The following is a 23,557-nucleotide window of genomic DNA, read 5'->3' as shown; positions in this document are numbered from 1 at the left end:
CAGAATAATAGTAGAGAGAATGATTTATTTCAGCTTTTATTTCTTTCATCACATTCCCAGTGGGTCAGAAGTTGACATACAAGTGCAGTTGCAAACCGTAGTCTTGCTTTTTTATGGCTGTTTTGGAGCAGTGGCTTCTTCCTTGCTGAGCGACCTTTCAGGTTATGTCGATATAGGACTCATTTTACTGTGGATATAGATACTTTTGTACCTGTTTCCTCCAGCATCTTCACAAGGTCCTTTGCTGTTGTTCTGGGATTGATTTTCACTTTTCGCACCAAAGTACGTTCATCTCTAGGAGACAGAATGCGTCTCCTTGCTGAGCGGTATGACGGCTGCGTGGTCCCATGGTGTTTATACTTGCGTACTATTGTTTGTACAGATGAACATGGTACCTTCAGGCGTTTGGAAATTGCTCCCAAGGATGAACCAGACTTGTGGACGTATACAATTTTTTTTCTAAGGTGTTTGCTGATTTCTTTGGATTTTCCCATGATGTCAAGCAAAGAGGCAGTGAGTTTGACGGTAGGCCTTGAAATACATCCACAGGTACACCTCCAATTGACTCAAATCATGTCAATTAGTCTATCAGAAGCTTCTAAAGCTATGACATAATTTTCTGGAATTTTCCAAGCTGTTTAAAGGCACAGTCAACCTAGTGTATGTTAACTTCTGACCCACTGGAATTGTGATACAGTGAATTATAAGTGAAATAATCTGTAAACAATTGTTGGAAAAATTACTTGTGTCATGCACAAAGTAGATGTCCTAACCAACTTGCCAAAACTATAGTTTGTTCACATGAAATTTGTGGAGTGGTTGAAAATCGAGTTTTAATGATTCCAACCTAAGTGTATGTAAACTTCAACTGTATATACACTACTTGACCAAAAGTATGTGGACACCAGCTTGTCGAACATCTCATTCCAAAATCATAGGCATTAATATTGAGTGGGTCCTCCCTTTGCTGCAAAACAGCCTCCACTCTTCTGGGAAGGCTTTCCGCTAAAAGTTGGAACATCGGAACATCCAATTCATCCCAAAGGTGTTTGATGGACTTGAGGTCAGGGCTCTGTGCAGGCCAGTCAAGATCTTCAACACCGATCTCGAAATAACATTTCTGTATGGACCTCGCTTTGTGCACGGGGTCATTGTCATGCTGAAACCGGAAAGGGCCTTCCCCAAACTGTTGCTACAAAGTTGGAAGCACATAATTGTTTAGAATGTCATTGTATACTGTAGTGTTAAGATTTCCCTTCAATGGAACTATGGGGCCTAGACCATTATTCCCCCACCACCAAACTTTACAGTTGACACCATGCATTGGGGCAAGTTTCGTTCTCCTGGCATCCGTTAAACCCAGATTCGCTTGTCGGACTGCAAGATGGTGAAGCGTGTTTCATCACTCCAGAGAACGCGTTTCCACTGCTCCAAAATCCAATGCCAACGAGGTTTATACCACTCCAGCCAACACTTGACATTGTGCATGGCTGCTCGACCATGGAAACCCATTTCATGAAGCTCCAGATGAACAGTTATTGTGCTTTTTTTTTTGCGCTACGAGCTTCAGTACTCTGCGGTCCTGTTCTGTGATCTTCTGTGGTGTACCACTTCGTGGCTGAGCCGTTGTTTCTCCTAGACGTTTCCACTTCACAATAACAGCACATTTAGTTGACCGGGGAAGTTCTAGTAGGGCAGAAAATGACGAACTGAGTTGTTGAAAAGGTTGCATATGATAGTGACACGTTGAAAGTCACTGGGCTCTTCAGAAGGCCATTAAACAGCCAATGTTTATCTATGGAGATTGCACGGCTGTGTGCTCGATTTTATACACCTGTCAGCAACGGTTGTGACTGAAATAGTTGAATCCACTCATTTGAATGTGTGTCCACATACTTTTGTATATACGGTGTATATTGTATATTAAGCTACCGAGTGTTGCAGCGGTCTAAGGCACTGCATCTCAGTGCAAAAGGCATCACTACAGACCCTGGGTTGATTCCAGGCTGTATCACAACCTGCTGTGATTGGGAGTCACATAGGGTGGCACACAATTGGCCCAGCGTCGTCCGGGTTTGACCGGGTAGGCCGTCATTGTAAATAAGAATTTGTTCTTAACTGACTTCCCTAGTTAAATACAGGATTAAAAAAACATCTATATTTATACTCCGGACTCTGACATTGCTCATCCTAAGATTTCTATATTTCTTAATTCCTTTATTTTACTTTTCTGTATTGTTGTGTATTTTTAGATATCACTGCACTGTTGGTGCTAGGAACACATGCATTTCGCTATACCTGCAATAACATCTGATAAATATGTGTATGCGACCGACACGCTTGTATTTTATTTGGGCAGCACTGAGGGAAACGGTGAAAGATGAGCATAAACTTCACATTAGGTATAGGTTTACATAGTTTATTGTCAATGTATAGGTGTGTGGCGTGTTAATATACATTTTTCTTCTGTGTTTTTCAGACAAAAATGCTTCCGTTTCCCTAAATGACCCTTTCATTCAGTTATAATAACACACCTCCTTGCTTTGCTTCCTACTTTTCTCAGGGATCAGCTTTTTTACTTTTTCATCTGGAAAGGAAGAAGCCTTGTGTGGAAGGCTCCACAACACCTGAGCTTTGTAGTGTTGTCACTTCAATGATGCCATTTGCCTGGTTTGGACCAAAGAGTTGTGCTTTTTTTCTTTCAGCATAAGAGAGACAAGAGAATATCAATATTTAATAAAAGTAAAAAGGAAGTTATGTCTTTAGTGTTATTTTGTAACATGTTTAATAGTAGGCCTATTAAATTACATAGGCTAATCCTTACCTATGTGACTGAGTTGACAGTCTATTAGTAATATCGCCTATTTGGCCTTAATAACCATGTTTAATAACGATCAAATTTGTTTCTGTTCCAAGTACGACCCTTTTCATTGAGTACGATTTATGATAGTAAGTACGATTCTGGTAAGTATGACCTAACCGTTACTTGTTATTTCCTTTGTCACTGTTCCTCATGTAACACACACGCACACATACAGTTTCTGCCGTGTGAACGCCCATCTAATCTCTTTAATCTCCTCCCCAGTTAAGACCAAGCCTATGAACAACAGTGAGACTGACTAACACAGGCAGCAGCACTGGACAGCCATGCAGGTGATTCTCCAAGGAATCATCTTTTATGAAATGGACAATAAAACTCATCCTTTGTTGGGGCATTGAATAATAACATTGTCATGCAATCTGGTTTCCTGTGCTTTCTGTCCATTCTTTTGAAACTGTGTATTGTCCTACAGTAAAATCTCTATGAAGGATGAGGAAGGGATCCTGCAGGTTGTCCTACAGGAAAATGGCCCTGAAAATCTTGTGGGACTTTTTTGTAAGGGAACCTACAATTTAAAAGTAAAAAACACACGTTCTCAACAAACTTTACCTCCATAGCAACATATCCCATAGTAATATTGTTTTATGTAATTTTTAGATTAGATGTATAGTTCCTACAAATTATCAATCAATGTTTCTATGATTCACATTGCTAAACCAGCACCTCGAGTAGGGTCACCTACTCTACCCCCTGCTTCTCCTTATACTCTGTCTACCTAGAAAAGTATGATCACTTACGATAAAATCAGACATTAGCTTTATCATTATTTACTCGGTGAAAGAATGGTTTAAACTTTTAACACGAGAAATAAATGCAAGGGTTTAAGATTTAAATGAACTGCATTGCAAGTCAAAGCCATGTATACTACAGCAGTATACTGCCACTTAGTGATTGAATTCGGAATTACAACCCAACCGGAACTAGAAGACTCCGAATAAATATACAGGGGAATTTAACGACAGGACAACATATTGACGTCGGTGTTACATTGTTATTTGTCCGTGTTTCCGCAAATTTGGTCGAGGTTACATCAGCTAATCGACAAGCTAGCTAACTAATGGGGTTTGCGAAACATTGAAATTGTCTTGATCAACTGACAAAAGCATTTTAGTATGCACCGAAGACGGGTGATAGGATTACGCCACCCGTTGTGCTATTTTATGACAACCTATAACGTTAGCTAACGTTATTGATTGTTGTTGGTTAACTAACTTTGGAAGCTGCTAGATATGTATTGTTACAGCTGTTAAATCTTTGTTGAAGTAAATTAGAATTAGAGTAAGTCTCCATACGGAGGGAGATCATGGCGACTCGTAAACAGAAAAAGATGATAAGATACGTGGAAGATGGCAGTTTAATGAAGCTGAAGTCCTACTTCCGGAAACACTCCGACCTCGACGTCAACTTCTCCCAGGGTAAAAAGCGCAGGACTCCCCTGCACCTGGCCTGCTCGCTCCGTGATGACGCCATCCTTCGGCTTTTGTTGAAGTATGGAGCCAACATCCTTCAGAAAGACAAGAAAGGGGACACGCCCCTACACATTGCTGCTAACAAGGCTCTGAAACATGGCAAAAGAGGTGAAGGTCTGCCAGTATTACTAACAACAAAAAGAAGCAGCTAGGATAATAACATGCCTTCTAACCTTATTTTAAAAAAAGATGTATTCTAACCTTATTTTTTATTATTATGTAGTTTATGATGACCTCGTCTTGCCCCTTCAAAAGAGTTGCCCAGATGCCATGGTTGCACCAAATAATGCAGGAATTACACCTCGGGACCTGCTGCAATGGATGAAATTTGAGAAGGTATGAATGTCTCTGCCGTATGCATGTGTAATATGTGTTTTAGGAGAGAGCTAGGACATGATTGTATGGTGTGTACATCCTTGAGAACTGTTTCTTTTCTCCCAAAGACTGCACCTAGGGAAAAGTCTTCAAAAGCGACAGACGCTGAGAAAGAGTGGCAAGAGAAGCTCTTTGGGGAATGCCAGGATGAGTTTTTTGAAACATTTGGACAATATGATGGTAATATTTCACTCTTGAATAATTTGATTTAAATAATTGTACATCGTCATATTTTTTTCTTTTTTTTTCTTCAGCAGATGATTTATTTGCGGAAGATACCGATGAGGAGGACTTTCAAGACTGGGCAGATAGAATTAGACAGGAGTATGTCACTAAACAGCATGCAGAGGCTCAAAGACTGGCATCCTCAGGTTTTCATGGGAAGAGGAAGAAAGAGGCGGATGAGGAGGATCGGGCTAACAGAGAGCTGCATGAGAGGCTACAGAGGGAGCATGAAGAGTACCTGGCGCGTGCCGCACGGAAAGAGGAGGAAACGCGCCAGGGGAAGAAGCGGCGCTACGAGGAGCGATGTGCAGATACCTTCAACACGGACACTGCAGCAGCGGCCACAACAAAACTGAGTTATCGGGACATCCCCTGGCCGGCACCAAAGGGCTCAGTGGAGGAGATGGTGGAGGTGATGCTGCATGGTGCAGATAGGAAAGACATGCCAGTGTTCCGTAAACTCCTCAGGCGCCAGCAGACCGTTTGGCACCCAGATAGGTTTGCCCAGCGCTGTGGGACCCGGCTGGAGGAGGGAGACAAGCAGAGGATCCTGGAAACTGTCACTGCTCTCTCACAGGAGCTCAATAGACTGGCTCAGAGCCTCAGGTGACAATGTCAGACTGGAAAGGACCTTATGAGATGTTGAACAGTCTGTCGTTTAGCCACTCACGGTCCTGTACATGCAGGGCAGGGGTTATGTTTGCAGTGGTGGTCAGTCATTTTGATCTGTCAAAACTAATTTCCACTTGAAGCACCTAATTTCTTGGATAAACTTGGCTATGCTTCTTATTCTTGTCACCATGCCAAAGTGTTGAGTGAATGCCATATTTCACAGTGTTGTGTTGTGTACTTCACTGATGTAAGAGATGATGTTGCTAGAGGGAATAGGTGTTTGCCTTGTTACATTTTTCAAATTAATTAAAAATAAATAACCTGTGATATCTTGATCGCATAAGTGTTGCTTGAATCAATACTTGGAGGAAGCACATTTGGCAGCAAACCGCCATGAATCTTTATGCACACCTCTTAGGGGTGCAACATTTATCCATTATTGGCAAAGGTTCTGCCAAGTTGGTTAGGGATCATTGATGGACACTGGACATCAATCTTCATGTTATGTTACTGATTTTTAAGCTGTCGGAACTGAGAATATTTGTATACACAAATGTTGAAACAAAGCCTGTGTATAGACAAAATGATTTATCAAATATGTAAGATAAAATCCAATACCAATATTTAGTGAACACTTACGCATTAAATTCTAATGGTTTACATTAGTAAGTGTTAGTAGCATCATTCATAATTTTGATAATGTCATGGTAACCCTGCATAAACAAGGAGAAAGGTCAAAAGAAAAGACACTTGTTATTATGATGTTGTCAGGAACCCGGCCTGCCTTATTCACACAAGTTCAGCATGTTACCTAACTGAAAAGAATCTGAAGCTATTTGGGTTAAGGATTGGGAAGGGGATCAAAAGGACCATGATGACACAAACTGCACAATACACTCGACTAAGTCAGAGTGCTGATGAGATCAAAGTGGGTAAGAAAATGTCAAAAGAAAAAAGATCACAGTAAGTAAACAGTTTGACACTTGACTTGATTTAAAAAGAGAAACGATTGGACAGCATTTATTAACCTACCACCACCTACAATCCTTATACAGGCCTACACACAAAGAAAGGGCAGATGGTTCACCCTAATTTGAATGATGGAACTGAATAAATAAAAGGATGCTCTAGTTGCCAGATTTGGTACAAATCCCCAAACTAAATAATAGCTGTAAGGCAATTCGCCCTCCATATAAATTAGGAGAAAAAATGCACATTCAAATATGATTTCACCTACAATTCTGTGTTTTTGGAAATGTTATAGGAACATACATTGACTGTACTACGGCCTAATGGCTGTGTGTTTATTTATATATTGCCACAAGGGCTCATAGCCTATAAGTCATAGGCTTTATTGAAAATAATGTGTTATTTTCTTATTGGTAATTTCGCTATCAAAGTGTATTATTATTTGAGTGTATAGACAGACGGTGGGTGTAGGCCATACCCTACCTTTATACACTTTTGATAATAGCGACGTATTCTCGGGTGTCAAAATTCAATTTGAGGACTAAAATATAAATATCTGGCAACCTGCAGGCACGCTCAGACTATATCGGCATCCAACATACTGCGATTAAAGAAAATTATTTTATTTATACTTACCCACATTTTAACTTGTACTTTTTACGTACAATTTTGCATATTGTCTGCTGGCATGACTTAAATATATTTTTCTTTTCTATTTTGCGTAATGAGCAATCTTACACATAGCATTGCGACGGGGATAGAGTTGACTCTTTGTGATAGCGACACAGGATGACGCGTATTATCTGACACGCTCGATAAAATATGTGCGAAGCGATAGAAGGGTGAGGGTGTATTGTTTGTTTTCTTACAATTTTGGGGACCTAATGATCTAGTGTAAGAGCTCGAGCGTTATTATCGATAACATAACTAACCCGTTAATAGGCAGAGTAATTTTGCCATATTGAGAGCTCATACTCGATACAATATATTAATTTTCGGAAACGGTATTGCGAAGCTTGGCATTATAGACACCGGCAGAGTTGTGATTTCGCGTTGGTATGATTTATTGGCCCAACTACTGCTACAGTTGTCGTAGAGTGAATTAATAGGCCGGAGGAGATTTCGTCAGCAAGGTGCCGGTGGCAGATAAGATGGGGTCGGTGTTCCGAAGTGAAGAGATGTGCTTGGCGCAGTTATTTCTTCAGTCCGGTTCAGCATACGATTGCATAAGTGAGCTTGGAGAAATGGGTCTGGTCGAGTTTCGAGATGTAAGTAGGCTATTCCACTTGTCTGTCGAGCCAATGTGGAGACTTGCAATGCAATAATAGAAGCATAGTGTATATCAGTTAGTTAGGCCTACCCAGTGTCTGTCAGTTGTCAATTATATGTCTGGACCAAAACTGTTCTTTGTGTGTGTGTGTGTGTGTGTGTGTCTGTCTGTCTGTCTGTCTGCATCGGACTACCAGTGCACCCAGGGTTATGCCTAAGTGTGTCTATCAGTCCAGTTAATGTGCTACTCGTGGATCAATTATTTGTAAAAAATATATAATATATAACGGATTAAGCAAATCAATAAAAGCCTTATCTGATCACATATCCCCCTATTCTGTGATTGTCTGGTAGTCATGATGGAGGTCTCTATGCAACTGCATATGGTCTGTTTGTCTATATAATTCTGGGGCTCCAAAAACCTGTTACCCAGGCACCTTGCTCACTGGGTTTGTTTCATTTTGTTGTTGTGACCTGACCTAGATTTCAAAAGCAAATGGATTTGGACCTTTCAAAATGAAATCTTGATATTTAAATGATACATTCTGCCCAAAAACATCTACTGGAAAGGAATCTATTTCATGAACTCCAGGATGTGAGCATTGGGCCACTGGCAAAGTCACTGACCACTGTGCTCCTCTGGTTTCAGATCAACCCCAGTGTCAACTTGTTCCAGCGACGCTTCGTCAGCGAAATCAAGAGATGTGAAGAGATGGAGAGAATTCTGGGTGAGGTCAATGAGATGGACTCTAGACCAAGACCACTACTCCCATACAAATGTAGAATCCTAATTTGAGCCAGTTTGGAAAATAATCCTGCATAATTTTTTAGTTGACCTTTATTTAACTAGGCAAGTCAGTTCTTATTTTCAATGGCAGTGGGTTATCTGTCTTGTTCAGGGGCAGAACAGCAGATTTTTACCTTGTCAGCTCTGGGATTTGAACTTGCAACCTTTTGGTTATTAGTCCAACGCTCTAACCACCAGGCTACCTGCTGCCCCATAATAATCCTGGGAATTATTATGTGTATTATAATGAATGTACATTTTTGTAGGGGTTGATACATTTTTTATTAGGGCAAATCAAGTCTGACATTTCAAAGTGGAAATTCCAATCTTTAGAAGTCTTTTTAAAGCTAAAATACACTACAAGTTTGCCTTCCCTGCAGTATAGGAAAATGCTCAACAATAAAAGAGGGATCAAATTAAGATCCTACATCTGTACCTTTGATTTACTGGTGGGGTTTGATGAAGCTCTGGTTACCTCTACAGAGAATTACATATTGCTTTTGGTAACAGCAAAGCAGTGGGATTGTATTACAAGACATTCCACTGTGAAAGACTGTCTTTGTGCTAGATATAGATCTCAGTTGTTCTTCTACAGATAATTTTAGCAAGACTTCTTTATGTTTTGATCAAACGTGTCTGGATTTTATAACTGTAAATACTCTGGATGTTTCAACAGATCCCCATGATGATTGTGTTTTTTTGTGCTCAGTCAGTATTTGTTTATCAGATTAAACAATAAATAAATAAATATATTCTTGTTTTCTTTGTACAGGGTACCTTTTGAGGGAGATTCAAAAGGCAAATATTGCTGTGCCAGAAGATGATGAAATCTGTCCAGTCGCACCTCCCCCCAAACATGTCCTTGAAATCATGGTAGGTCTGAGATTCTGTTTGTCATGTAACGAACGAGTGCTGTGGTTGATGTTCACTGTGGATGAATTGCTGAGTTGGTAAATGTTTGGTTTAGGGTATTGATTGTGTGTTATTAATGGTTATGGGGAACTAATTCCCATATGATTGCTGTGGTCAAGGGGTGTTGAACGTGTGTGGTCTGTCTGCTGTGGTTAAGGGGTGTTGACCGTGTGTGGCCTGTCTGCTGTGGTTAAGGGGTGTTGACCGTATGTGGTCTGTCTGCTGTGGTCCCCCAGGAGCAGCTCCAAAGGCTGGAGGTGGAGCTTAGCGAGGTGGCCAGGAACAAAGAGAAGCTGCAGCGGAATCTTCTGGAGCTGACCGAGTACACGCACATGCTGAGGATCACACACACCTTTGTACACAGCCGCTCCCGGGTTAGTGCCATCATGTCTATTTACGCAACTATGACTCCCACCATGCACATTACTATCACATAACCTCACCTCATAACTGCCTAATGCCATTTAAGTGACACATACACTTATCATACTCACCCTTTGCTCGATTGCCCTCCCAGACACAACTGTCAGTTGACTGTGACACCATATATTGGGTCTTTCTGTCCTCTCTTCATGCGTTGAATATCCTCATCACCACACATGAGTGTCACCTGACTTTCGCCCTCCAAGTTTTCTGAGAATTACATTTTTTTAATGTTGGTGGAATTTTCAATGTTGGACATAAAAGACTGTAAAAACACCAGGAAATCGTCTCCAAGTGATTTTCATTTTGTAAATCTGTTCCCAAGTATTCCGGCGCATAATAGACACGTGATTGTATACAAATGTAAGCAAGGTTCACAATTATTATGTTTTAGTCACATATTATATCTGTTCGGGCTTCTTGCGGTCAAATTGCAGTCTACAAATCATTTGTCATTATGTTCCGGTACCCCGACCATCCGCTGAACAAAGAATTGGCTCGCGGCTGAATCTAGTTGATGATCCCTGTAATAGGCTACACTTGACAATAGGTGTAGCAATGAATTTCAACCATTACGTAATATCTTTGCTATTACAGATTTACAAAAGGTCTATAAACTAATAATTCACAGTTTATAAACGACTTAAGTACAACTTTAAGACTTACCCTTTTTTTTCAAATCAAAGGGTACTGGTATTTGTGGGTTGATCATGCAAACCTGGCCTTTCCTTGTATGCAGCATGAGGCCCTTGGCCCCCAGTATGAAGAGTTCCAATCCATTGAGTCAGACTCTGGAGGCTGCACTGGTATGCAGAGACTGGGAGCCAAGCTGGGGTGAGTTTCACAGACAAACATGTATAATAGAAACATAATGTGTCACTGAGTGTCAGTTTGAGTAAGTGGTGAGTCCTGAGTGGTAAAGTCTTCCTCTTGGCTGTAGGTTTGTGTCAGGCCTAATCCACCGGGTGAAGGTGGAGGCATTTGAGCGCATGTTGTGGAGGGTGTGTAAGGGCTACACTATCCTCAGCTATGCAGAGCTGGGCGAGAGCCTTGCTGACCTGGACACGGTGAGTAGAAATAGAAAGCAATACGGATTTCAGAAATCTATGTCTACCGTCATGTCATTTTTTGGGGGGGAATAAGACACATATATATATACACATATAATATGTATTGTGTGTGTACCTTACAGGGTGAGATCAGCAAAAATGTTGTGTTCCTTATCTCATTCTGGGGAGACCAGATTGGACAGAAGGTCCAAAAGATCTGCGATTGGTATCTATGCTTTTGCCAGCACAAAACACAAAATCATCCATTGCATGCACACTTCTTAATCTCTAAGGCCTGTGTCTCTCATTGATATGTATCAGTGATATTTTTGTATCCTTTTCTTCCAGTTACCACTGTCACCTTTACCCCCACCCTGAGAATGACGAGGAGAGGGCAGATGTAATGGACAGCCTAAGGACACGCATCCTGGACTTGAACAATGTGCGGGCAATTGACAGGGCATTACCCATATGTCTGTCTGTCTGTCTGTCTGTCTGTCTGTCTGTCTGTCTGTCTGTCTGTCTGTCTGTCTGCCTGTATGTCTGTCTGTCTGTCTGTCTATTTGTATGTCATGTTATAAAGGCACGGCCCAAACAATGTATGATAGATGTTGGCTAGATAATACTTGGATGACATCTCTCCATGTTCCACATTTGCATATACACTAGTTATAAGACCTTATGCAAATACTTGAACATGTCAAATCTTTAACTGTCCCCTGGCACCACTAGGTGCTCCACCGCACTGAGGAGTACCTGAGGCAGGGGCTGCAGAAGGCCTCAGAGTCAGCCTTCACCTGGGTAGTGCAAGTGAAGAAGATGAAGGCCATCTACCACATCCTCAACCTGAGTAGCTTTGACGTCACCAACAAGTGTCTCATAGCTGAGGTGTGGTGCCCTGTCAATGACCTGACCAACCTGCGGGGTGCGTTGGAGGAAGGCTCGGTGAGTGAGGCTGTTGAGGATACCATAGTCCTACAGATACAGTAGTTTGTTTTGTCAAATCTGGCAGTAGTGTGTATAAATGTAATAAATGCTATTTTCCCTTTTCAGAGAAAAGGTGATGCCACTGTACCATCCTTTGTAAACCGAATCCCAAGCAACGACACACCACCTACGCTCTTGAGAACAAACAAGTTTACCTCCGGCTTTCAGAGTATTGTGGAGGCTTACGGGGTTGGAGACTACAGGGAGGCTAGTCCAGGTGAGTACAGATTCAATACACCAGTGGAGGCTGCTGAGGGAAGGATGGCTCATAGTAATGGCTGGAACGGAATCAATGGAATAGCATCAACCACCTGGAAACCATGTGTTTGATGTATTTGATACTATTCCACTGATTCCGCTCCACCCATTACCAGAAGCCCGTTCTCCACAATTAGGGTGCCACCAACCTCCTGTGCAGTCGACAGACAAACCTACAGGTAGGCTAGTTTGGAACACTTTAGACACAACATTTAGGCAAGCTCAGGTGAGCACTATTAGAGTGATTCCTCATGAAACCCAGACAAAAAAATACTGTACCGTGATTTTGGGATATTCACCTAATGTGTCCTTTGGAGGAAGCACTGTTGAAATATATTTGATATTTTTATCTATCTTATTTAATGAAGTTGGCATATTTATTCAGTGTTTCATCTGTAGGTGCTGCAAAGCAAACATTGGTGTCATATGAAGCTTTACCGCTTGCTCTGTAATATGAGTAGTATTTTGATTTCAAAACCTTTTTTTTTTTACATTAATTAATATTGAGAGATATAAACATGAACATTGAAAATATACCCATTTTGATTTGGAAAAGTATTCAATATATTGTTGAACATAATATACTCTACTGGCATATCAAAGTTCCAGAGTGGGATCATCATTCCTACTTTTAGCATTATGATCCAATTTGTACGCAGTACCAACAGAATGAATGTGAAAATAGTTTCAAAATGGCCGCCCTCAGCTGATGATTTGCAGAGTGTGCAATGATAAAGGTAAAAGGAGGGCTATGATTGGTTACATTGTCGTTTATGCCAATTTCTCTGTATAAAATGGGCCATAATTTAAAAACTAGCAGAGATCCCACTCTGGAACTTTGATATGCCAGTACAGGTAATTATGATCAACAATATATAAAAAAATGTGCCATTATTATATTTTTTATTTTTGCTATGTAGCATCTACAGATAAAACATTATGGTGTCTTAAAGGAGGCATGGGTAAAGCCAAAATCTCATAAATATACCAACCTTGAGTAAGTATTTCTCATTTAGGCTTTTAAATACAAATGTAAAATATATGTCAACAATCCTTTCTCCGAAGGACTATTGTATGGATAAAATTTCATGAAAATCCCCCAATCCCCCATCGTTTTTGTCTGCGTTTCCTGAGGACCAATACATGTAATGCAGACTAGTCAGGTTATAGGAATAAATGAAAGCTAGTTGTCCATGCTGATCATTTTTAGCATTGGGCCAGTAACTGAAAGGTTACAGGTTCGAATCCCCAATCCGACTAGGTGAAAAATCTGTCAATGTGCCCTTGATCAAGGCCCTTAACCCTAATTGCTCCTGTAAGTCCCTCAGGATAACAGTGTCTGCTTAATGACTAAAATGTTAAATGTATCTCTGCTTGGCAGTTCCCTACACCATCATTACATTCCCCTTCCTGTTTGCGGTCATGTTTGGGGACCTTGGTCATGGTGTGGTCATGGCATGCTTTGCCCTGTGGATGGTGTTGAAAGAGAAGAGCCACAAGCGCAAGCGCTCTGATAATGAGGTGAGAGCGTTTTAAGTGTAAATTCTATCAAATTCGACTGTGTTTTTGTAGTTGTCTTGATGTTGATGTACTGCCATGAATGTTGGTCTTGGTTTCTGTGTTGTCCTCAGATCTGGACAGTGTTCTTCGAGGGACGTTATATCATACTAATGATGGGCCTTTTCTCTGTGTACACGGGGCTGATCTACAATGACTGCTTCTCAAAGTCACTCAACATATTTGGCTCAGGCTGGAGTGTTAGGGCTATGTTCACAGATCAGCAGTGGACGTGAGTGATCAAAACGAACACACAAAAACATGCATATTACTACATTCCCAAGCACAGTATGCACAGAATAGATGGTCAGTGTACCTGTCGATGTGAACATATCGTTTTAATTTAGCTGTAGCTGACTGAGGTTATTGTACTCATATTCACCTCTTATTCCAGGAATGAAACTCTCCAAACGAATGCTTTGCTCACCCTTGATCCCAATGTCACTGGTGTCTTTAGTGGGCCATACCCCTTTGGCATCGATCCTGTGAGTATACATACACACGACACATGGACACAAAGCAATGCTTTCAGATGCTAAACACACAAACCCACAATCACGCACTCTCACATGTCCCTTCTCATGCCTTTCCAAATCCCAGAGATTGGCACTGTCTGATGTTATGTTCATGTTATGCTTTGTATCACACCCACAGATATGGAACATGGCAGTGAATCGCCTGTCCTTCCTGAACTCCTACAAGATGAAGATGTCTGTCATCATAGGGGTCGTGCACATGAGCTTTGGGGTTGTGCTCAGTGTCTTCAACCATCTGTGAGTGAGCAGTTGGTGGTTCTGACCAGTAGTCACACAAGTTGAAAAGTTCAGAAAGGGCTTCTCTAAATGTAAATCCGTCCTTTCCTTTCCTCCCCTTCCCTATTCTCTTCCATTTATCCAGGCACTTCAAACATAATTTCAACATCTACCTGCTGTTCCTCCCTGAGTTGCTGTTCCTGCTATGTCTCTTTGGCTACCTGGTTTTCATGATCCTCTACAAGTGGCTGGCGTTCGGTGCACGTGACTCCCGCCTGGCCCCCAGCATCCTCATCCACTTTATCAACATGTTCCTCATGCAGGGAGAGGACAACACCCCTCTCTACCCTGGACAGGTGGGTGTTGGGGATGGGGTCATGATTCTGAGTTTCCCCCCCGAGTCTGGGTTTCTCAGTATCTGTATCTAAATCTCTGAATGTCTCTTTTGACCATCTGTCCATGTGGCTCTGTGTTTGACTGTGTGTATTTTGATCCACAGACTGGGCTGCAGGTCTTCCTGGTGGTGGTGGCTCTGCTGTCTGTGCCTGTGCTGCTGTTAGGAAAACCAGTCTACCTCTACTGGCTGCACCGTGGAGGGAAGGGCCTGCGATTGCGCAGGGTGAGTATGGTGGAAAGAGTCATGTATGAGCTTGTTACCCATGTGTTCAGTAAATAATGTATGTGCACATTTTAATGTCTGTTTAATGTCTGTTAGGGATATGAGAGAGTTCGGCGTGTGAGTGAGGATGATATGTCCCAAGCACCAGCATACGATGATGATGAGGAAGAGGGATTGGATGACCTCATGACCAGCAGAGAGACCCAGCCTAAGGAGGTCGAAACCACAACTGTGCATCTCATATACACATTTGAGTACATCACTGTTGCGTTTCTGTCTAATCAATGTGTTTTTTATCTTTCAGTTTGACTTTGGGGATGTATTCCTGCACCAAGCCATCCACACCATAGAGTATTGCCTGGGCTGCATCTCCAACACAGCCTCTTACCTACGTCTCTGGGCCCTCAGTTTGGCCCATGCTCGTAAGTATCGGACTCACTACACCTTTAAAAGGCCACAAGGGGGCAATTACTATCAATACTGTCTCTATGTTCAGATATTGATCCAGACATCTTCCTCTTACTGTGTGTCCATCTATATGTTTGTCAGAGCTTTCGGAGGTACTGTGGGCCATGGTGATGCGTCTGGGCCTCAGGATGACCTCCAGACTGGGGGTGCTGTTTCTGGTACCAGTGTTCAGCCTTTTCGCTGTGCTCACTGTATCCATCCTGCTGGTCATGGAAGGGCTCTCAGCCTTCCTCCATGCCCTCCGGCTGCACTGGTGAGTCGGTCTTTATTCTAAACTACGTGATGCCTTACTGACTGACTCATTCAGCCAGCCAATCAATTACTCTCTGTTAATAATCCCTCATCTACTCTCACACGCTCTCTCATTCCCCAGCGGTCACCTACTCAGTATAATTCAGAATCTTTTAATCATTCACTTAGTAATTTGTTCACACATGCATTCATCCTGGTTGTTTACATACTGTATGTGAATGTTCTCCTTTCCTAGGGTGGAGTTCCAGAATAAGTTCTATCATGGGACAGGTATCAAGTTTTCCCCCTTCGACTTCTCCACCCTGCCCTCAGTCTTTGATCAGGACGGTTTACTGTGACCAGCGACAACCAGATTCACTGGATTTGAACAGGAAAACATGTACCAGGAAGGATGCTATGAGTTAGAGCAAGATGGCACACTGATGAAGAGGAGAAACTGCAGAGCAGTGCTGGGATGACTTGTAGCAAAGTTTTTCAGCATACGGCTTTTGACACTATTGGCTGCATTGACTGCCTTACATCATAAATATGTCCATATCAGCTAACCTCAATTCCTGAATTCAGTGGGATTCAAAACTGTCCATCTAGGTCTGTTGATATGCACTTTGTACTGTTCTGGAGTAAGTGATGCATCTCATGTAATGGCCACATTAAGCCAATTTTATTAGCTTTTTGTAGGAAAGATTGTTTTTGTATTGTTAATTTATTACTTAAAACTCATATTTATCCCTTAAAGTACAGAAAACATGTTATAGAAGCAACACATAAAGGACAGGAGGTCATGTCAAATATCCTGATTTCTAGTGCCATAACAATTTCTTACCGATAATGACAAATGTGAATACCACGGCTGCTAATTGCGCAGCTTTTCACAGTGCTTATCCATGTGAAGACAGCTTTGGACATATAGTACTGTATAATGAATTGTATACTTGTAGATGTTTCTCCTGTTATTATACACCATGTGGCATTCCTGGGAAGATAAAAGATGACAGCTCAATTATGTATTTTTGCAAACGACATTGCCACAGAGCACTTTTCAAATAACAATGCAGAAATGATTGTACAATAAAAGTCAGCATTTTCACTGATGACTAGTCTTACTGTTGTAATGCGAAATGTTAGGTGCTACTGCTGACAAGACCAATTTCACAGGATTTAAATATTTACAGTTGAAGTCAGAAGTTTACATGCACTTAGGTTGGAGTCATTAAAACTCGTTTTTCAACCACTCCACACATTTCTTGTTAGCAAACTATAGTTTTGGCAAGTCGGTTAGGACATCTACTTTGTGTAGTAATTTTTCCAACAGTTGTTTACAGACAGATTATTTCACTTATAATTCAATGTATTCCAGTGGGTCAGAGGTTTACATACACTAAGTTGACTGTGCCTTTAAACAGCTTGGAAAATTCCAGAAAATGATGTCATGACTTTTAAAGCTTCTGATAGGCTAATTGACATAATTTGAGTAAATTGTAGTTGTACCTGTGGATGTATTTCAAGGTCTACCTTCAAATTCAGTGCCTCTGCTTGACATCATGGGAAAATCAAAAGAAATCAGCCAAGACCTCAGAAAAAAGATTGTAGACCTCCACAAGTCTGGTTCATCCTTGGGAGCAATTTCAAAACGCCTGATGGTACCGCGTTCATCTGTACAAACAACATATAAACAAGTACAAGTATAAACACCATGGGGCCACACAGCTGCCATACCGCTCAGGAAGGAGACGCATTCTGTCTCCTAGAGCTGAACGTACTTTGGTGCGAAAAGTGCAAATCAATCCCAGAACAACAGCAAAGGACCTTGTGAAGATGCTGGAGGAAACAGGTACAAAAGTATCTATATCCACAGTAAAACAAGTCCTATATCGACATAACCTGAAAGGCCGCTCAGCAAGGAAGAAGCCACTGTTCCAAAACCGCCATAAAAAAGCCAGACTACGGTTTGCAACTGCACATGGGGACAAAGATCGTATGTTTAGTAGAAATGTCCTCTGGTCTGATGAAACAAAAATAGAACTGTTTGGCCATAATGACCATTGTTATGTTTGGAGGAAAGAGGGGGAGGTTTTTAAGCCGAAGAACACCATTCCAGCTGTGAAGCACGGGGTAGCAGCATCATGTTGTGGGGATGCTTTGCTGCAGGAGGGACTGGTGCACTTCACAAAATAGATGAAATCATGAGGTAGGAAAATTATCTCAAGACATCAGTCAGGAAGTTAAAGCTTGGTCGGAAATGGGTCTTCCAAATGGACAATGACCCCAAGCATACTTCCAAAATTTTGGCAAAATGGCTTAAGGACAACAAAGTCAAGGTATTGAAGTGGCCATCACAAAGCCCTGACCTCAATCCCATAGAAAATGTGTGGGCAGAACTGAAAACAGCGTGTGCGAGCAAGGAGGCCTACTAACCTGACTCAGTTACACCAGCTCTGTCAGGAGGAATGGGCCGAAATTCACCCAACTTATTGTGTGAAGCTTGTGGAAGGCTACCCGAAACGTTTGACCCAAGTGAAACAGTTTAAAGGCAATGCTAACAAATACTAATTGAGTGTATGTAAACTTCTGACCCACTGGGAATGAAATGAAATAAATAAAAGCTGAAATAAATCATTCTCTCTACTATTATTCTGACATTTCACATTCTTAAAATAAAGTGGTGATCCTAACTGACCCAAGACAGAGAATTTTACTAGGATTAAATGTCAGGAATTGTGAAAAACTGAGTTTAAATGTATTTGGCTAAGGTGTATGTAAACTTCCGACTTCAACTGTATGAACATTTGAACATCTTGGCCATGTTCTGTTATCTCCACCCGGCACAGCCAGAAGAGGACTGGCCGCCCCACATAGCCTGGTTCCTCTCTAGGTTTCTTCCTAGGTTCCGGCCTTTCTAGGGAGTTTTTCCTAGCCAACGTGCTTCTACACCTGCATTGCTTGCTGTTTGGGGTTTTAGGCTGGGTTTCTGTACAGCACTTTGTAACATCAGTTGATGTAAGAAGTGCTTTATAAATACATTTTGATTGACTGTATGGCTAAAGGTAAGAAGGTACCCACAAGCTAAAGACCATCGGCAAACATTTCTAATTTGGCACCTTAGACACACTCAACTGAACTGTCAGTGAAATACCAGTTTGACTACCCAGAGAGATGTAGAACGTTTTTTTTTTGCCTGTAGAAGTTTGTTTTAAAAAGGAGCCAAAGTCAGTTGGGATAATAAACAGTGAGGTCATGGAACCAGAGATTTTGTTTATTTTGGGAGGTTCAGGTAGTCTATGGGTTCCCTGGTTAATTTTTTAAATTCTGGAAATAATTGCTATAGGGTTCCTGCATAAACCCTGGCTACATTTTAAAGGTATTTCGTTTGTGTTCCAACTTTGGCACTACCCCTTTAAGTAGGTAATACAATACTAAAGTTGTGTGTGTGTGTGTGTGATTTTTATTAGGATCCCCATTTAGCTAACGCTGTAATGCTAGCTAATCTTCCTGGGGTCCAACACCAATTAACAAGACATTTCAAACAACCACAATCAAGACTTCACAAACATTCAAGAAGTAGACAATACAGATAAATACAGTGTGTGAGCCGTACATCCACTTCGGCAACGTATAGCTCCAATCCTGCAAACGTACAGTAACAATTATTTAGCCATGTTAGGTCTTAATATTAGTAGTTGGGTATATCAATAAAACATTTATAGAGTGAAATGGTCTAAAGCCATAAATCGTTGTGAAGAGCTTTTCAGATTTGGGAGGTTATTTTTTTTTCATTTTTTTTCATTTTTTAAAGAAGGTGAATGCATTGCTTTGTCACTTCAAGGCCATGTATAAATGTATGGATTCTACCAGTGCGGTTATTGTACTGGTCAAAGAAGAAGCACAACTTTAACTTTTAAAATAATTGGTTTAATTACCCAAGTATCCACAAGTGCATTGCATTCACTTTTCTTACTCACAGGTAATAAACAAATAAGTGTGCAATGGTAACTTAATGTATTGCTAAAGTGCACTTTTAACATGCTTTGTCACATTTCTATGCTACAGGTAACAAAGTGAGAGCCGTGTAAACACACCAATACTTTTACAGTACCACTTCTCAGTTCTGAGTCTGGGCCGGCAGCCTTTTGAAAAGGGGACATAATCGGTGGTGTCAAATGTCTGTCAATGTCATCGAGAGGACAAAAACACTGTTTTTGAACAAATGTAATTTGATAAATTATTGGTAGTGAGAAAAAAAAACTTGAATCAAATGATCTCCTTGTGTAAAACAATGTGATAATTGGCTACATGAAATGGCTGCGTGTATCATACAAGTTCTTTGTAACAACTGTCTCAGGTACAGGTCTGAATAGTAAAGGCCTCAGCAGAACACTGACATACATGTTATGGCATTTTGTGGGGAAAGGGGAGCGTGAATTTTACTTTGTATATTGACCTTGTCCTCTAAGCCGGAGAAGTTTGTATTTAACTTGAGCTGCATCTGAAACAATTCCAATATTTCCTGTTCTGTAAAAGTCAGGAGTTTTCTACTCCAGAGGTAATAAAGATTGAAGCCACCCCGTTATACGAAACATTGATACTCCTATAAAGTTATGCTAGTTTTGCGTTCAGAAATAATATTATATTCAGCAAGGGAACCCATAGACCACAAACATTGTATAGACCCCTACCCATTTTTAAGATTCTTTAGTTCCTTTTAAGTTTCAAAGTGGCTTTAGAGCGAAGTTAGTCTGTTTTGGGAGTTTTAAATGAGAGCTACTCAGAACTGTGCCCAGTGTCCCCCTATGTGGTACAAAAGTGTCTGTTAAAGGGAAATTGTCTCCATATCTACGCTTATTCCCCCAGCATCGCTGGGAACAGAGGTGGCTTCAGTAAGCCTGGTGGTTTAATGAGTTTAATGGGAATTACAATACCATACTACACTAGACCACCTTATAGGTTTAGATAGTTTTCTCTACTTGTCGTTAAATATTTTCTAGTCAATGGGGGAAAACAAAGCAGATATGACATTGACAGTTCATTTGGGTGTTTCACACACGATGCTTTGACGGTATTTTCAATCTTTCAGTGTCTGGCGTCCACTCAATGACTTCCAAGTTGTGCAGTGTTCCCACTGATATGTTCATGGTATACAACCCCAAGCCATTAGACTTTTCTAAATATTTCCTTGCTTAGTAATGTGGTCTTTTGATCGACAACTTTCAAATTAGGTTTTTTCAGCCTTTGGTGTTTTGTGTGTTCAGGGGTTTTGGAACCACTTTTTTTATTCATGATACATTGTGTTTCAGGAATATAATCATAAGCAAAAGGGAACGCTCAGAGGAGCATGTGCACCTGGGTAAAGTCAAACTGCTGCATGCATGGGGTAGATGATCAGGCAAATGTGCATACTAATGTTGGATCTCTTGTCTTCTCTCCTCTTTGTGGATGGGCAACAAAACCAGATCCAGACATGGGTAAGTTCAGCATGCCATGTAACAAACCCAGCAACATATTTGTGTGCATCAATGTGAAAATAAAATGCTTAACAGCCCTAACTCTGTCCACGGGACGCACAGAGGAGCAGGATGACTGAGAACAGCACCATTTACATCACTGGCCTGACAGAGAACGCAACGCTGTCTTTTTCAAGCACAGTGGAATAATCAGGGTTGGTACTTGACTTTGATACAGTTTGGAGAGCTTTCTTAAATGTTATCACAGACTTTTGAAAAGTAAGGGATGGATGAATTGGGTGATTAACTGGTTTCTGTCTTTCACATCAACAAGCGCACAGGTTTGCCTGCTATCAACATCTACACAGACAAAGATTCGGGGAAACCAAAGGGCGGTTGCACACTGCTATGAGGAGCCCCCATGCGCTAAAGCGGCAGTGGAGTGGTTTGATGGTGAGTGTCGTTTTGCTATTTTACTTTGGGTAGTAATGGAGGCCCTCTGATAGCCCCTTGATAAGAATCAATAGGGCTTCATGCATAGTCTTGGAAATGTTCTTTCTATGAATGTTTATTGAATATGCACCTCTTCCCATTTTCCTACCAAGGCAAAGACTTTCAGGGAAAGAAGCTAAAGGTGTCGAAGGCTCGCCATAAGCCCATTACGTGATGATGCGAGGAGGCATACCCATGAGGGGTGACAAGGGAGGCATGACGAATCTGCCAATCCTGTTCCATGCATCTGAAATGGACATATCCAACCTACTCTAACAGTTTCAGCATTTTAGAATATCTTGGTACATAAATACATTTGAGACATATACTTGGCAATTAGTAGATGGTGGTTAAAGTTAATAGAGCTCTAACTTAGTGTAACATTCTAAACACTGTCCTCCCCCGGTCACACACAGGGCCAGGAATGATGGGCCGTGGTCGAGATGGGGAGCGCGGATGCTTTATCCTCAGGGGTTGTCCTCGTGGCATGGGCAGTGGTGGGCCCTCAGGGGCCAACGTGCACCAGAGAGCAGGAGACTGGGAATGCCCTAATGCGTAAATACTAACAACAGGGAAAAAAGGGAAAAAATCATTCATAGTTGAGTCATTGACTGCCTTTCTCTGTGGTTTGGGGGTAGTCCTGACTGAGGCTTATGATCGCAGGGGCTGTGGTAATGAGAACTTTTCCTGGAGAATGGAGTGTAAATCACCCAAACCAGAAGGCTTTGGACCACCACGTTTCCCCCCTCCAGGTAAATGCTTTGTTAACAATTCCTACTTCATCGAGGATAAAGTACTCTCCAGTAGGTTAAAGATATTCTCTAGTATTTTTGTATACTTTTTAGCCAGTAGTTCTGAAAGTAGCACCCATGAGCCAAAGGTGATAACCAAAAATGGCATACTCTGTCACAAATGTGCAGATATGTGTGCCACGTCATTGCTCTCTCTCAAATCAAATAAAATTGTATTTGTCACATGCTTCGTAAACGACAGGTGTAAACTAATAGTGAAATGTGGGCCCTTCCCAAAAAAGCAGAGGAAGAATAGAAAAGTAAAACACGTAATAATAGATACACAATGAGTAACGATAACTTGAGTATATACAAGGGATACCAGTACAGTGTGGATGTGCAGGGGTACGAGGTAGTTGTGGTAGATATGTACATGTAACTAGGAATAAAATGACAGATGGTCAACAGTAGCAGCAGCGTATGTGATGAGTCATAGTTAATACAAAAAGGTTCAGTGCAGATAATCTGGATAGCTATTTGGTTAACTATTTAAAGCAGTCTTGTGGCTTGGCGTTAGAAACTGTTCAGGTTCCTGTTGATTCCAGACTTGATGCATCGTTACCGGTTGCCATGCGGTAGCAGAGAGAACAGTCTATGACTTGGGTGGCTGGAGTCTGACAATTTTTAGGGCCGTTCTCTGACACCGCCTAGCATAGAGGTCCACCACCTAGCATAGAGTACGCACTGCCCTTAGTCCTGTACTGACGCTTTGTCTGTGATGGTTCATCGGAGGGCGTCGAGGGATTTCTTATAAGCATCTGGGTTAGTGACCCACTCCTTGAAATCAGCAGCTCTAGCCTTTAGCTCAGTTGCAATAATAAGCGATGATGCAGCCAGTCAAGATGCTCTCAATGGTGCATCTGTAGAACTTTTTGAAGATCTGAGAGCCCCGTCAAATCTTTTCAGCCTCCTGAGGGGGAAGAGGCATTGTCATGCCCTCATCACAACTGTGTTGGTGTGTTTGGACCATGA

At 41.4% G+C, this 23,557-nt stretch overlaps 2 protein-coding genes across 4 annotated transcripts; both read left to right on the top strand.

The window, feature by feature from the left end:
• Positions 1 to 3,821: 3,821 nt before the first annotated feature.
• On the top strand, positions 3,822 to 6,227 carry LOC139409975 (NF-kappa-B inhibitor-like protein 1). Of its 2 annotated transcripts, none has more exons than XM_071155392.1 (4): positions 3,822 to 4,458; positions 4,574 to 4,686; positions 4,794 to 4,905; positions 4,983 to 6,227. In XM_071155392.1, the coding sequence occupies exons 1-4, from the start codon at positions 4,185 to 4,187 to the stop codon at positions 5,558 to 5,560; spliced, it is 1,077 nt and encodes a 358-aa protein (XP_071011493.1). In that variant the 5' UTR covers positions 3,822 to 4,184; the 3' UTR covers positions 5,561 to 6,227. The 2 variants fall into 2 exon arrangements, with proteins under 2 accessions (XP_071011493.1, XP_071011492.1); XM_071155391.1 differs by having other exon boundaries at positions 4,980 to 6,227.
• A 1,069-nt stretch (positions 6,228 to 7,296) lies between these two features.
• Positions 7,297 to 16,956, top strand: LOC139408722 (V-type proton ATPase 116 kDa subunit a 2-like). 2 transcript variants are annotated; one of them, XM_071152965.1, is made up of 20 exons: positions 7,297 to 7,799; positions 8,450 to 8,528; positions 9,360 to 9,460; positions 9,736 to 9,873; positions 10,662 to 10,756; positions 10,863 to 10,989; positions 11,115 to 11,197; positions 11,320 to 11,413; positions 11,704 to 11,916; positions 12,025 to 12,175; positions 13,598 to 13,737; positions 13,848 to 14,005; positions 14,168 to 14,258; positions 14,428 to 14,546; positions 14,671 to 14,881; positions 15,025 to 15,144; positions 15,241 to 15,360; positions 15,449 to 15,566; positions 15,694 to 15,865; positions 16,100 to 16,956. In XM_071152965.1, the coding sequence occupies exons 1-20, from the start codon at positions 7,683 to 7,685 to the stop codon at positions 16,200 to 16,202; spliced, it is 2,550 nt and encodes an 849-aa protein (XP_071009066.1). In that variant the 5' UTR covers positions 7,297 to 7,682; the 3' UTR covers positions 16,203 to 16,956. The 2 variants fall into 2 exon arrangements, with proteins under 2 accessions (XP_071009066.1, XP_071009067.1); XM_071152966.1 differs by having other exon boundaries at positions 7,352 to 7,799; positions 13,944 to 14,005; positions 16,100 to 16,955.
• Positions 16,957 to 23,557: the final 6,601 nt, after the last annotated feature.

The sequence above is a fragment of the Oncorhynchus clarkii genome, chromosome 5 (genome assembly GCF_045791955.1).
Source record: "Oncorhynchus clarkii lewisi isolate Uvic-CL-2024 chromosome 5, UVic_Ocla_1.0, whole genome shotgun sequence".
Classification (NCBI taxonomy): Eukaryota; Metazoa; Chordata; class Actinopteri; order Salmoniformes; family Salmonidae; genus Oncorhynchus; species Oncorhynchus clarkii.
The sequence above is the reverse complement of the archived record's forward strand: the minus strand, read 5'-3'. Positions and strand labels throughout refer to the sequence as shown.